Genomic DNA, 15,916 nt, shown 5'->3' with positions numbered 1-15,916 from the left:
AATAATAGCCCATTTGAGAATGGATTTGAGAGATAACAATAAAAGCTAATTACAGCTTCTACTCTGTTAAGTACAAAATCTGGAGGAAAAATGAAGATGAATCAATTGTGAAGAAGCAGTCATCTAAGATATAAATTATTTCCTTCTATACACACAAACCACATTTCAGCTATTACCTCTTTCTATATTACCAGCACCAGACTTATAACCACCAAATTAAAAATTACTCCTTCCAAATATTAAAGTGTACAATAGTTTGTGTAATATATTACATTTATCTAAGAAAAAGGTAAAATATAATAAATACACATTTGCTTATATGTTAAAAAATGAAAGGAGAAATAAAAATTAAAAAGATTACCCATTATGGGGACAGAATAACTGTTGGAAGAAGAAGTCACAGATAAACAGACTTCTCAGAACATACCTGATTTTGTGGATTTGATTTTGGAACTACATAAATATGTTATATAATTATAAATAAAATTTAGCGAAAATTTTCAAAATGACAATCTAAAAAAAAAAAAAAACCAGAAACAAATTAAACTATAATGCTTGACTACAGAGAAAAGAATTATTTCAAGTGACTTTTTTAAATACAGTAATTTGACTGTATATCCTTACAATACCCTTAAAAATGAAATAACTACAATAAAAATTTATGTTCAATAATCATATTGGTTCTATTATTCTGAAACTATTATGTATTATACATTAAAGGTATAATTTTATTAATCATTAGAAATCAGGATTTTTCTAGTTCCTAAAGATTCTTCCTGTATCATCAGAAGAAAAAAGATACAAACATACAAATAGAAAAAGTTAAAACCCATAATTATAAATTGGAATTAGTACTATCAGCATGAACTGATGATATATTTCCTCTCAAACAAAAAAGAACTCTAGCTCTGTCCACCAATAAAATGCAGAAACAATGACTAATGCAGTAGTAATGAACACCCCCACAATGCCCAGATTGTGGTATCTAAACATCATTTTTCACTAAGAAACCAGGACTCCCTGAAAAAATGTCTAATTTCAAGTCTAGGGGAGAAAATGTACAAGATGAACCTGGAACATCTCAACATACCATGAAACAAGGACACTATTAAAGACTAATGGAGTTGTGTCAAAAGAATTTAGAAACCAACTTAAAGAGGCTCCCACTGCAAAGGATGGAACAATGTGAGCACCAGAAAGAAGATCTGCAATGTATTGATAGACACCAAAAATCTTAATAATGTGGGGAGTTAAAATCTTATTGGCCGATGAACCAATTCATCTGAAAACATACAAACAAAGAGAAATAATCAGGCATGTATCCTGCTTTTCCCATATGAATTGTACCTTAGGGTAAGCAATAATAATAAAGGAAAGTTCTTCTTTAAGAATTCTAGCTAATAAATGAAAATAAAGATAAAATGCATTTTGCAATAACCAATAAAATAATAGATCTAGGCAAAGATTATTAATAGCTATTAAAACCATTTGGTAACACTTGTATCCTCTAGTCAATGTTAACATCACTAAAGGGAAAAAACAGACATTATGTGTCTCTTAAAATGATGCCACAAGAAGCATACACCACCACTTATAAAATGTTCATTCTTCCCGTTTCCAAAATCAATCATACTTGAATCTAATCAAGCTCCTAGATTTGGCTACCAGTTTTATGGAAATACATTGAACAGGAGACCTTGTTAAACTACACTACACAAATGAAATCATTAAAATTCAGACTATGGGAAACTCGCAGGAAAAATTAGTTATTTCTTCAACAAGTAAGTTGCAAGGACAAAAGAGAGAGAAGACCACTAAGTTAAAAGAGACATAACTACATCAATTAATGTAGTGTGGACCATCACTACACTTACAAAAATGGAGTCATTTACGAAGTTACTGCTAAGACCCTTTCCCCTCTACCACCAGCTACCCCTACAAGCATAACCAGAGATACATCAGCTCTAAAACAATATGTCTGTAGTCCATAGTAGAAGCAGACACTGAATGCCCTCTGGCCTGATGTACCACACAGGAGCTGCTACAGAAGCCCTGCAGGCAGAATCATAAATGCAGTCTATGTGTTACCACTTCCACCAATATTACCTTTAAAAAAAAAAAAAAAACTCCTTGATTTCTTAGTACTAATAACACCTAAATTAAATATGTCAAACAGAAACAAAATAATCACATCGTTTACTTGAGTATCTATATTCAGAGTTTACTTTTACATCCTTCATTCTCTATTAACTTCCAGTGACTTTAAGAGAAATCTCTGAGATGTCACTTCCAGCTCCCCTATAATTACTTAAGACTCAAACAGATGTAGAATGCTAAGAAGCAAAGGAGAAAATGAAGAAAGTCATAAGTTCCTAAGAGATTCAGCGGCTACCTGGAGAAAATTAAGAATGAAAAATAGAAGCCTGGAATATTCATTTTGTTTGAAGATATTTTATTAGTAACCAAGAGAAATATCTCTTATCTCAAATAGTAACATCTATCTTGGAAAAACAATAATCTTTCTAATACAGTAAAACCAGCAAACTGTTTAATGAGTATTGGCAGAGAAAAACAACTATCAATAGATGATAATTCCTATTAGGGTTGATACACGCATCAGTCAGGTGAGGAGTCAGGTGGCCTTTCCTTCTCTCAACCTTCAAATGATAAAATGGTGAATTCGGAACATGTTTGTAACCAACATTTTAAACAAATTTTCTGTATAAACATTATTTTTATATTTAGGCCAGGCATGAGGGTGCATACCTGTAATCCCAGTACTTTGGTAGGCTGAAGTGGGGGGATCTCTAGAGGCCAGGAGTTCAAGACCAGCCTGGGCAACATGGCAAAACACCACCTCTAGTAGAAATATAAAACTTAGCCAGGCTTGGTAGCATACACCTGTAGTCCCAGCTACTGGGGTGGCTGAGGCAGGAAAATTGCTTGAACCCGGGAGGTGGAGGTTGGAATGAGCCAAGATCACGCCACTACACTCTAGCCTGGGCGACAGAGGGAGACTCTATCTCAAAAAATAAATATTTCTGTATTTAACAGGACTATACTCTCATTCACTGCTGTATAAATAGAAATGTTGGAATTTTTTTTTAATTACTTAAGGTAACACAAAAGGAAATTTGAAGACTGCTACTTCTTGTCATTGATTGAGACATTAAATGGGTATCAGAACCAGAAAATGACAGATGCTCCCATATCCTACTATGTAACAGCTGCAGAGTGAAGAAACAGTGACTGCATCATATCTATGTAATCTCTTCCTTGCTTACAGTTACATAAAACACACAACACATCATTAAAGCAATCAAGACACTGTTTTCCTACTCAAGTGCTTGCATTCACGCCTAGTTCATAAACTAGAATATTTTCAAGCCCCAGTCTGTCTTGAGTTATGTATTATTCACATAAAACTCAATGAAAACTAATACCAAGTACCCTTCTATATTGCTTCTAAGCTCCCTTTAACAGACTATAAATATGGGTATGAATTCTATATAATATATGCTTCCCTCTGATCACTCTCTTAAGACCTACCAACACTGAAAAAAGGAAGTTTCTGACGATATGCTATTTGTCTTTCATATGGGAGGAACACAAAGGTATTAGGAAACTAAGCTAAAATGGAACTGAGATTTCCACATTTCCTTTCCTTTGCCTTTTTTTTTTTTTTTGAGACAGGGTCTCACTCTGTCATCAGGGCTGGAGCACAGTGGAGCAATCTCAGCTCACTACAATCTCTGCCTCCCGGGTTCAAATGATTCTCCTGCCTCAGCCTCCCGAGTAGCTGGGATTACAGGTGTGCACTACCATGCCCGGCTAATTTTTGTATTTTTTTAGTAGAGACAGGGTTTCACCATGTTGGTCTGGAGTTCACTCGAACTCCTGACCTCAAGTGATTCGCCTACCTCCGCTTCCCAAAGTGCTGGGATTACAGGCATGAGCCACTGCGCCCCGTCTCCTCTGCTATTAAGCAGCAATTGCCCTTGAGTTCAGGTCTCAGTTGCTCTTCAGTTAATATTTCCATCATCTATCCATACAGAAAAATTTAGGAGACTAGCGGAGCGCAGTGGCTGGTGCCTGTAAAACCAGCACTTTGGGAGGCTGAGGTGGGTGGATTGCCTGAACTCAGGAGTTCCAGACCAGCCTGGGCAACACAGCGAGATTCCATCTCTATCAAAAATACAAAAAAAATAGTGGGGTATGGTGGTGTGTGCCTGTGGTCCCAGCTACTCAGAAGGCTGAGGTGGGAGGATCACTTAGGCCCGGCAGGTGGAGGTTGCAGTGAGTCAAGATTGCTCCACTGCACTTTAGCCTGGGTGACAGAGCAAGATGCTGTCTCAACAAAAAAAAAAGAAAAATGTAAGAAAACGAAAAGAAAAATGTAGGAAACTGAAGAAAAGGCAAATGGCATATCCCTGAAACTGTCTTCTTCCTCCTACTTCTTATGAACCTCTGAAGAACCTATGGTAATATAATTTCAAATTTCTCATTTAAAAATTTCATTATATTAAATATATGTACAGCCCTTTGAAATTTATTATGACAAGATTTAACCTACATTTTCTAAATGTTAGCAGCCCAGGTCATTAGGTACTATGCAAAACAACTTGGGGCAAGCATATTAATATAAGAAAATGGAATCACCTATCATCTTGACATACTCAAACTGGGGTACATGGGATGGTGATCTTGGGTCTAAGAATAGGGACCTTCATATCCAAAGCAGAAAAACACATCCACCAAGTTTTCTTCAAAATTCCATATAGCAACTGTGACAGAATTGTGAAACAGCACTCACCTTGTGCTACTGTTGACATGACCACAGATGGTGTAGAGGACACCACAGCTGTTACTGCAACTGTATTAGGAATAGGTGATGGTGTAGAACTGCTGCTGCCACTGCTGCTATTACTGACCAGAGAAGACTGTGAAGCAGTTATAACAACTGCAGGCTTCTGGGTTGTAGAAGCAATGACTGACGTTGGTACAAGCTTAGTGACTGCTGCATAGTTATGGGATTTGGAGAGAATGTTGGGCACGAAGGTTGAGCTTGGTGATGTGGTGACTATAATAACCTAAGGAATAAAAAATAAGTTATTTTTATGTACCTACTATACTACGAATGTATCTACACTCACAGTTAGCTACACACAATTCAAAAACAGCTTATGAAAAACGAAGAGGCAATTCAACAGAGAAGAATATACAACTAAAAATATATTAAAAATTTCCTTTACTAGTAATCATCAAAATGTACTTAAAAGCAACAATTTAACAAATCAAATATTTTAAAAGATAACATCAATGCTGTATAAGATATAGCAAAGTAGACAATTCAGCATACTACTTAGGGAGTCTAAACTGGCACACTCTTTCTAGAAAGTAATTTAAACATTCATTCGTTTAAAAATATTTATTGAGCGCCTACTATGTGCCAGGCATGGTCCTAGACGCTGGAGAATAGAAGAATGAACAAAAGAAACAAAGTTCATACTTTCAAGAAGCTTACATTTTAGTAGTGGGAGAGAAATAAACAGAAAACTAAGTATATGTCACGTAGAGACAAATGGAAGAGACAAAAAAGTATGGTAGGAGAATAAAGAATGATGGGAGCACTGTATGATTTTTTTAAATAATGTATTCAATAAAGACCTCTCAGTAAGGTGACAAATGAGCAGAAACCAGAAGGAAGTAGGGATATGAACCATGGTGCTACCCAGAAGACCATCCATCGGCACAGGGAGCAGCAAATACAAAGGCCCAAAAGCAGAAGCAAGCTTGGTATGTTCAAGAAACTTCAAAGATCTAGTGAACAGGATACAAATGTATAGGGTACAAAGTAGTAGTAGACAACTGCAGAGAAGTAATGGAGGACTAAACCATTTAAGAGCATGTTGACAGTATTATACCCTTTATGTGATGTGATGAAAAAGGTACTTTCTCTCTGAGGTCTTCTGTCCAAAAGCCCATAATCATAGTCTAATCATGAGAAGAACATTAGACAAATTCTAATAGTTGGGGTATCTACAAGATACTTGACTAGTACTCCTCAAAACTGTCAAGGTCATCAATAAAAAGGAAAGTCTGAGAAACTTTCACAGTAAAGAGGAATCAAGAGGAGCCTAAGGAGAAATGACAACTAAATATAATATGGTATCCTGGAACAGAAAAAGACAATAGGTAAAAAACAAGGAAATATGAATAAACCATGGACTTAATTTTAACATCAATGTATTAATACTGTTCGTTAGCTATAACAATGTATCACACCAATGTAAAATGTTCAGAATAAAGGGGACTTCTCAGGAAGTGGGTAAAAAACAAAACGAAACAAAGAGAACAAGAAAACTAGGTGCGGAGTATATGAGAACTCTCCGTACTATCTTCTCAATTTTTCTGTAAATCTACAACTGTTTTAAAAAATAAAGTCCATTTTTTAAAAAATCATTACCTGTTAGGTAAAAAGTACAGTAGGGCAATGAAGGTAGAAACAGGGAGACAAATTAAGAAGCTCCTGTAACAAACCAGGCAGGGATGATGGTGACCAAAGTATCTGTGGCGGAAGGAGGTAAAAAGTGAACAGATTCTGAATACACTGCAAAGGTAAAGCCAAGAGGATTTGCTTGTATGTTGAAATGAAGAATGGAGAAAAAGAGAGGCACGAAAGAGATGTCAAGGTTTTGCCAGTATAACTGGAAAACTATAGATGATTTAGCGACAAATCATTCCAGACAGAGAGAATAGTATGAAGGAAAGGACCTAATGTCAGAAGTAGCTTGATAAATTTAAAAACAGAAAGGAAGGCAGTGTAGCAAAAAGCACATAGGGCAAAGAGGAATTGGAAAAGCAAGCAGAGGCTACATTAAATGCAGAATTTAGATTTTTATACTAAGTATAATAGAAAGCCACAGAAGATTTTAAGTAGGAAGACAAACAAAATTTGACGTATGTTTTAAAAGATCACTCTAGCTGCTACATGATAAGAGGCAAGAGGGGAAACAGTGAGACCAGTTAAACTATTGCATCAGACCAAGCAAAAAATGATAGAGGCTGCTTGCACTGGACTGTTAGTAGTAGAAATAAAGAGAAGAGATCAGAGTCAGATTATTTTGAAAAGTAGAGAGAATAGGATTTGTTGATGAATGGAAATGGCAGGGTTAAGGAAGAGAACAGAATCAAGAATAGCCCCTAGGGCTAATATGCATCGGCTTATTTAAATTTCCCAACAATTCTATGACACATGTACTATTATTATCCCCATTTTACAAATGAGAACATAAAAATTATTTAGAAGTCTGTAGTATCACATTTTTATTCTGGGGTGGTAGAGTAAAACCCAAAACAGAGCAGATTATCTACTTCCTCTTTAAATGACATTATTTGTACCTACCTAGAAAAGAAAAACTGTTTTGAAAAATCTAAAGAATTTAAGGGAAAATTCTTTTGCATTTTTATATCACTTCTAAAGAAGGCCGGAAGTTAGTCAGTCAAAATTTACTAAATATGTCTGTACTCAGGACCTACATCTCAAAGAAGCTCTGACCATAACATTATTATTATACACTTTGGGTGTTACAGAGAATTACAAAATATAAGTACTTATCCAGTGTTATAGAGAATTACAAGATATAAGTACTTGTCCATTACTTTAAGGAGTTTGTTAGTTAATTATTTGAGGCATCAAGAAAGATACGTAAGATCAGCAAACACCTGTATAGAGTCGACCAGCATATTTACAGATAGACTTGATTAGCAAACACCTATATAGCATTATTAGAAAACAACAATCAACCATGATACCAACTGAGAAATAGACCAATATGGTAAAAAGACCACAAGTTTAGGAGTCAAATGAACCTGAACTTAGATCCTGCCTCTGCCACTTAAAAATGGCAGGCCCCTGGACATGTTGGAATCTCTGCACTCTGATTTTCATCTATAAAATGGGGATAATAATACCTACCTTGCAAAGTCATTACAAGGACTAAAAGATATAATGATGTTAAGCATCTGACATAGTGCTAGGCACATAGCAGGTGGTCAATATTTGGCAGTCAACAAATGGTACTTAGTAGCTTATTACTACTACTTAATAAATGTGAAAAGGATATCAGTAAAGGCATTATACATCAAATCAATCTGAAAATGTATTTCAATATACTTTGTTTCACTTAAAACTTTTCTTATTTTTTCTCCAAATTCTGATACCGCTGAGAATCCAAAGAATTCACAGCTGCTGCCACAGCCAAACCATTAGAGTAGCAATGGCAAATTAGGGTTCACTTTTGCCAGTTCTGAACTAATTGTAGTAGCCTCCTGGAGCACAATGCTTATAAGGACTCTGAGGCACAGACAAGAATTCACCAACGCTTAGCAGGAAAGTATGCCACAGTTAATTAGCAATGTCTGTCATGGGCAAGGGCAAGGGAAGCATTCACACTTGTACCAAATATTTGCAATTTCAGAATTAGAGTATACATGTAGGCTTTAACATTAAGACAAAACTTCAGCAAAATGAATCTAGAGTCTTTAAGAGCATAGTTTAGGTTACAGATACAAATGATAAAATCTATTTTGAGATTTCAGTCTGCAACATGATTTCTGATCTGAAAAGAAGTTATCCCTCATTAGAGATCCACCTTGGAGGAAACCTACTTGCACTTTAAAGTTACTCATTACAATAGGGGGAAGTATAGGGGTTTAAAACCAAGTGAACCAAACAGTGTTTATTCAGGCCATAATTCAAATTACTGACCTTCTAGCACTCACAAAAACTCCTTAAGAGTGCTGGGACTTGCACCCTAAGGACAAAATGAAAAATATCAATCAAGCACATGAAGGCATAAAGCTAAATTCTGCTGCTTTGATATATAAGTGCTGCATCAATGTTATATTTAAAATGAAGGCACCACATTAACACAGGTGGAAATGTGTCTACCCTGAAAATATATTACCTATTTGAATTTGAATAAAGTCCACAAATTCATAAATAATTATACTTAATATAAAAATCACTTCACCTACAATAATTCCTAAGTTGCCTTATACAGGATTTGTGACAAATCCAAGGTGAATGCAATAATGGCGACAGCCTTGGATAGATTTCAGAAAAATCCAATTACCCAAGCAAGAGGAAAACATAAAACTCCAAGAACATTTATTAGTCCTACCCATATTGGCTTGTTCATAAAATGATAAAAGTAATGGCATTGAGTACACATGAAGTAAGAGTACAGTTTTACATCTGGAACATAGTAGGTGCTCAATAAATACTTGTGGAATGAATGAGTCTTATTTTTAATTTAATTTGTTTTAAACATTTGTTTTTTTAACCACAGTAAGACAAATCTAAGGTTCTGAACCTGAACTCTCATGGTATGGCTCATATATAACTTGGGAGATAAATATGCCCTCTTATAAATATCACAAGTCTTAAAAACCTCAACTATCCATTCTCAATTGAAAATTCAGAAGAAAAAAAATAAAAATAAATATATGGTAAAGTCAATGAATTTAAAAAAAGTTCACAAACTTCACTGAGCCCTCATCTACTACACGTATTTTTAGCTTAGTCTACCAAAGAAGACTGAAAAGTTAATAGTATTAGGTGACATTTACTGCGCACTCACTGTATGTACTATGTTAAGTATTTTCTTTTTTTATTTTCTTTTTTTGAGATGGAGTTTCACTCCTGTTTCCCAGGCTGGAGTGCGATGACATGATCTCGGCTTACTGCAACCTCTGTCTCCCGGGTTCAAGCAATTCTCCTGCCTCAGCCTCCCGAGTAGCTGGAATTACAGGCATGCGCCCCCATGCCCAGCTAATTTTCTATTTTTAGTAGGAACGGAGTTTCTCCATGTTGATCAGGCTGGTCTCGAACTCCCACCCTCAGGTGATCCGCCTGCCTCGGCCTCCCAAAGTGCTGGGATTACAGGTGTAAGCCACCACACCTGGCCTATGATCATCTTTATTTTATAAAGAAACAGGCTCAAGGGCGGTAGCTAAGCCAGTATTGGAACCAGATACATCTATTTGTTCATTAATTAATTTACTCATTCAACAAACATTAATTAGCACTTACTACGTGCCAGGTACTATTCTAAATACTAGGAAATACATTGAAGAATAAGACAAAGTCTCTACCCTTAGCAGCTTATAGTCCCTGGGAGAAATAGAAGATAAAAACTTTGCAATATAGTATCAACTAGTTATAAGTATAATGAATAACAATAAAACAGAGCACGGGAATAGAAGGATATGGATGGGAGGTAGGTAGTCTTTTAGCTATTGCTTTGCTTTACTATTTCTCAAATACCAAATTAAAAGGGTAGACAAGAAGCAGGGAAGAGAGAAGAATTACTGAGAAAATAAGATCCAGCAACAAAGGCAGTAAAAACATTTAAGTAAGTAGACTTAAAAATTCAGGGTAGAGCAAAATGATGCCACCTAATACAGGGCCAGCTTAGAAAGCAATAACTATAATAGCATATAAAAAGTGACATTCAGAAAGATTGTCTTGGAGTCATCAAATAAAAATGTAAAAATTATCTTCAGTATAAAACTTAAGAAGTCATCAAAAATAGTTAATTTCTATATATGAAGGGATATGCTTCAATGAAGTGATGAATTCATTTATTTGGAACAGCTATTAATCAACAGTGTAAATAAACAAAACTCTATATTACATAAAATACCTGCAAGGGAAGGAACCAACAATTGTTGAATACATACCTTATATTGCTCTTTAAATATCCAATCTCATTTAATCCTTGCAATAACGTCCTAAGATGACATCATTCTCATCTCATAAATGAGTGAACAGATTTAGAAAGACTAATTTATTTAGGTCATACTAGAAGAGCTAGGGTTCCAACCCAGGACTCCTGACTCTAAACGTTTTTGTTTGATTCTAATACCATACCATAATCCCTCATCTTCAGACTGAAAATAGAATTACATCCCACAGATCAGCTCATTATCATTTCTAGTTACTAAGAAAATAATGATAATTTTTAATATATTATATAATGACATCTTTGCAGGAAACTCGAGGAGGTTCTTTAAGGGGAAGTTATCACAGGAATAAAGATTCAAGGGTTGAAAGACCACACAATTTACCTAAACTCCTTCCCCAAAATCCCTCTAAAATAGCAAGAAGGGATTGTTTTTTAAAAAGTGAAAAGGCACATAAACCTGTAAGGTCAAAACAAAAAGGAGACAACAGCTATATAGTTTGGAAACTGAAAAACAGACAAATAGGAATGGATTAAGCATATCCAAGAAAGTAAAAACCTAACGCAGTAAACAATAACAAAAAATAAGGCAACCTGCATTTGTGAGCCCCAGAAAGACTCAGGAATTGAGAACACCAGATACTTCTGAAGTGGGGATAAACGTGCAACTAAAGAGAGGAAAATTAGTTGAAAATCTATTTAAGAACCATTTAGATCCCTAGTTATTCTCTCCCGTCCTAAGGAAGGCTAAGAATTTAGTGTCATGAGGGAGACTGACAAAGAAATCTAATGACATCAGGCACATCTGAGAGGCCAGGTACTACGCTAAAAACAGAGGAGTTAAGTGAAGTATATATATCATGAATGGTGAGCCCACCCAGCCCTTTCCCTCCATTTAACCCCCAAACAAAACACTGCCACCCAGGCTTATATTACTCAAGGTAGGAAACTGGGATATTTCTGAGCAATCTACCAGTCCAAACAAAAGCCCTAAAGACAGTGACAAATGGTGGAGGTAAAGGGGTAGTGGATGTTCCTGAACAAAATAGTCCAGTTGGGTCAATTTATGATGAAAGTCACCAGTCAGCATGTCCCACCCATACACACAGAGCTTTCTGTCACCTTTTTAGTGCCTATTTTCATTTGTAAGCAGACAGCCAGACACTTAAGAAAACTAAATAAAAGAGATCAAAACAAATAGATAAAAGGAACTTACAGAGAGAACATGAAAGAAGAAAACATTTACAAAATTGTCATGAATCTCATTAGGTAAGAAAATACAATGCTTCTATAAAAGAGCAGGATGCTTTTTTTTTTAAAGGAACTTTCAGAGAAAAAGAGTTACTAGAAATTTAAAGTATGAGAGCAAAAATGAAAAATTATATAAATGTAGTGAAAAATAAAATTAAATGATAAAGAAAATAAAAATACTGAGCATTTACTACGTGCAAGGCTCTAACAATTTTTCATATATTATTTCATGTATTTACACCCAAAAGTCCTATAAAATAAATACATTGTTTTCTCTGTTTTATAGACGAGAAAACTCAGGTAGAGAGTTGGTTTTCCCACAGTCACAAAGCTAGTAAGTGGCAAAAGCTGGGATCTGAATCCAGGAAGTCCAATTCCAAAATATAGGCTTTTAACCATTGTATGAGAGTAGGAAAACAATGCAAACAAATGGAAAATGGCAATGAGAAAGATAAATGGATCAATCCAGTCAGTTCAATAGGCAAGTAACAGGTGATCCAAAAAGAGAAAACAGAGACAAACCAAATAAATAACTCAAGAAATGTAGCAGAATTGAAGGACATAAATATTCAGAATAAAAGGGCCCACTGAGTATACAACCTAATGGATGAAATAAAGACCCACACCAAGGAACATTACCTTGAAATTTCAGAATTCTGAAAGTTATTAAAAGTTTGTAAAGAGAAAAACAGGATCTGAAATTAGAATGGCACTGGACTTCCCAAAATCAATAATGGAAGCTGGAAGCCAACAGAGCAACAACACCTTCAAAAATTGACAGGGAAAATGACCTACAACCTAGAATACTTTTCCTAGTTAAACCATAAAAAAAGTGGGAAGGTAGAATAAAGAAATTTGCAGTCTACCATGCAAGGTCCCCCAAAATTTACTTTCCATCCACCCATACACCAGGTAGTTACTGGAGGATATGCTCTAGCAAAATGAGCAAAGAAACTAATAAAGAAGATCAGAACGATGGTTAAGGAGAGATCCCAGAAATATAGGTGTGCAACAAGCCTAGAGAGCCATTATGGTCCATCCAGATCAGTGTGGGAAGACAGAGGGGTCTAATAACATGAAACTGACAAAATACTAATGACTTCAACATATTTAGATAAGAGTTTAAGAATGAATTAATAATAGCATACAAAGAATTTAAAAAGAAGATAACAAAAGTTATTCACTTAATTATATCCTTCTGTTCTTCTATGAAACACCTGACAACTTTACTACTTTGGCAACTTAAAATCTGAGTTCCTACAGGGAAGGTCATACAAATAAAGGTTAAAATTGTTTTTCTATTTAAATTTTTTTCCAAATAGGATTACAATGATAAAATAGAGCACAATTCTTAGAAGAGATCGGCTAGCTGTGTCATATTAGGCAAGTCATTTAACATCGCAAAGCCTCATCTGCAAAAGTGAAATAATAATACCTATCCCAAAGCCTTATCTGGAGAATTAAACAAAGTAAAAGATGTGAACATCCCCAGCATAATGCCAAGCACATAGTAAGCACTCAGTGCATGTTTATTAAATCTGAATCATACTGTCTGAAAGAAACAATTGGCAGGCAGAGACTCCCTCCACTACATACCTTCTGTGTTGTTGTGTTTGTTGTCTGTGTTGACGGTTTAGTGAAGGTTATTTTCACAGGAGACATGTGGGGTGGTAAGGAGTTGGCAATACTCTGCATGATGTTGCTCATCTTGGGACTACCACTCACAGGCACAGTGATCGTCTTTGAGACTGGAACAACGGCCTTTGGAACTTCCTTTAGAACAACAGGAGAGGAGCTGGAAGAGTTTGTTCGCCTTCGTTTTCTGGGTTTTTCATCTTCATCTGAACAGCTTACACCTGAAGGACAACGACAATACTGCTATATGTATACCAAACTAATCTTGCATTTTACACTTTATTTTTAAAATCTTTATATCGTCCTTGACCTCTCTCTGTCTTAAGCCGTTAGCCAATAAGTTCTATCAATCCTCCCTCAGAAAAGTGGTCTCTGAATGCCTTCCCTCCTTTCCTTTAAGACAAAGTCTCACTCTGTCGCCCAGGCTAGAGTGCAGTGGCGTGATCTCAGCTCACTGCAACCTCTGCTTCCCATGTACAAGTGAATCTCCTGTCTCAGCCTTCCAAGTAGCTGGGATTACATGCACCCGCCACCATGGTCAGCTAATTTTTATATTTTCAGTAGAGACAGGGTTTCACCATGTTGGCCCAGGCTGGTCTTGAACTCCTGACTTCAGGTGATCCACCCTCCTCGGCCTCCCAAAGTGCTGAGATTACAGGCGTGAGCCACCATATCTGGCCTTCCCTCCTTTCTTTAAACCTATGGCCACATCAGGCCTTCTTATCTCCTGCCTGTATCTTGGCAACAATCACCTAAAAGATGTCCATGCTTCCAGTCTGTCCACTTCTATCTACCCTCAATCCTACTACTAGTTACAAAATTTCGTATCTAATCATTCCTATGCACTGCCTAAAATCCTTTAGTAGTTTTTTGTTTTTTTTTTTTGAGACGGAGTCTCGCTCTGTCGCCCAGGCTGGAGTGCAGTGGCCGGATCTCAGCTCACTGCAAGCTCCGCCTCCCGGGTTTACGCCATTCTCCTGCCTCAGCCTCCCGAGTAGCTGGGATTACAGGCACTCGCCACCTCGCCCAGCTAGTTTTTTGTTTTTGTTTTTGTTTTTTTTTAGTAGAGACGGGGTTTCACCGTGTTAGCCAGGATGGTCTCGATCTCCTGACCTCGTGATCCGCCCGTCTCGGCCTCCCAAAGTGCTGGGATTACAGGCTTGAGCCACCGCGCCCAGCCCCTTTAGTAGTTTTTATCTCCCTACAAGATGAGGCACAAAATCATTAGCATATCATTCAAGACTCCATATCTTTCCAAGAACACAATACCTATTACATCCAACCCCATGTACCCCTATAATCTTGGGATTCTGAACTGCTCACCATTCCCCAAAGCCACCTTAACCACATTCTATCCATCTCTGAGTATCCATATACTATTGTTCCTTGGGGAATACCACCTACCATCAATGACCTCTTCATCATTCTGCAATCATCATCCTACAAGCCATCTCCTTAGTGAAGCTTTCCCTTATTCCTCTAAGCAAAGCTAATCCACCTCTCCCCTAAGCTGTACCACTTACCAGATGGCAATGTGATTGTCTACACATCTCCTATTAGTAAGGGGCTCCCAGAGGGTAATGACTAAGTCTTATTTGTTTGTTTCCCCAGTATAGTGCCTTGCACATACAAAGTTAGGCAAATAAATGATTATATCCCAAACTAACGTTGTTGGTATGACTTCTGAGCATAAAGCAATCATCTTCCAGGTTACTTAAAACTACATATTATGTGAAATAGTTTCTTCATGTTTGAGATGCACTTTCAGTATTTTACTTATTTACTTATTTAAGAGATGGAGTCTCACACTGTTGCCAAGCCTGAAGTGCAATGATGTGATCTCAGCTCACCACAACCTCCGTCTCCTAGATTCAAGTGATTCTCCAGCCTCAGCCTCCCAAGTAGCTGGGATTACAGGCACCTGCCACCACACCTGGCTAATTCTTTTATATTTTTAGTAGAGACGAGGTTTCACAATGGTTGCAAGACTGGTCTCAAACTCTTAACCTCAGGTGATCCTCTCGCCCTGGCCTCCCAAAGTGCTGGGATTACAGGCATGAGCCACCATGCCTGGCCTAGTATTTTCTTTTCTTTTCTTTTATTATTATTTTTTTAAGATGGAGGCTCGTTCTGTTGCGCAGCCTAGAGTATATGGCACGATCTCAGCTCACTGCAACCTCTGCCTCCCAGGTTCAAGCGATTCTCCTGCCTCAGCCTCCCGAATAGCTGGGATTACAGGTGCCTGCCACCACACCCGACTAGTTTCTGTATTTTTAGTAGAG

The 15,916-nt window shown here is 36.8% G+C and overlaps 1 protein-coding gene across 11 annotated transcripts in view; it reads right to left on the bottom strand.

Moving 5' to 3' along the window:
* Window positions 1-15,916, bottom strand: part of EMSY (EMSY transcriptional repressor, BRCA2 interacting) — a 110,198-nt gene that overhangs the window by 76,202 nt on the left and 18,080 nt on the right. For all 11 annotated transcript variants that reach the window (XM_026446986.2, XM_026446977.2, XM_026446980.2 and 8 more), the window contains 2 exons: window positions 13,596-13,855; window positions 4,814-5,090 (listed from right to left, as the gene is read on the bottom strand). In XM_026446986.2, coding sequence (XP_026302771.1) covers window positions 4,814-5,090; window positions 13,596-13,855 — 537 coding nt within the window. The remainder of the gene's footprint in view (window positions 1-4,813; window positions 5,091-13,595; window positions 13,856-15,916) is intronic.

The sequence above is a fragment of the Piliocolobus tephrosceles genome, chromosome 13 (genome assembly GCF_002776525.5).
Source record: "Piliocolobus tephrosceles isolate RC106 chromosome 13, ASM277652v3, whole genome shotgun sequence".
Taxonomy (NCBI): Eukaryota; Metazoa; Chordata; class Mammalia; order Primates; family Cercopithecidae; genus Piliocolobus; species Piliocolobus tephrosceles.
The sequence above is the reverse complement of the archived record's forward strand: the minus strand, read 5'-3'. Positions and strand labels throughout refer to the sequence as shown.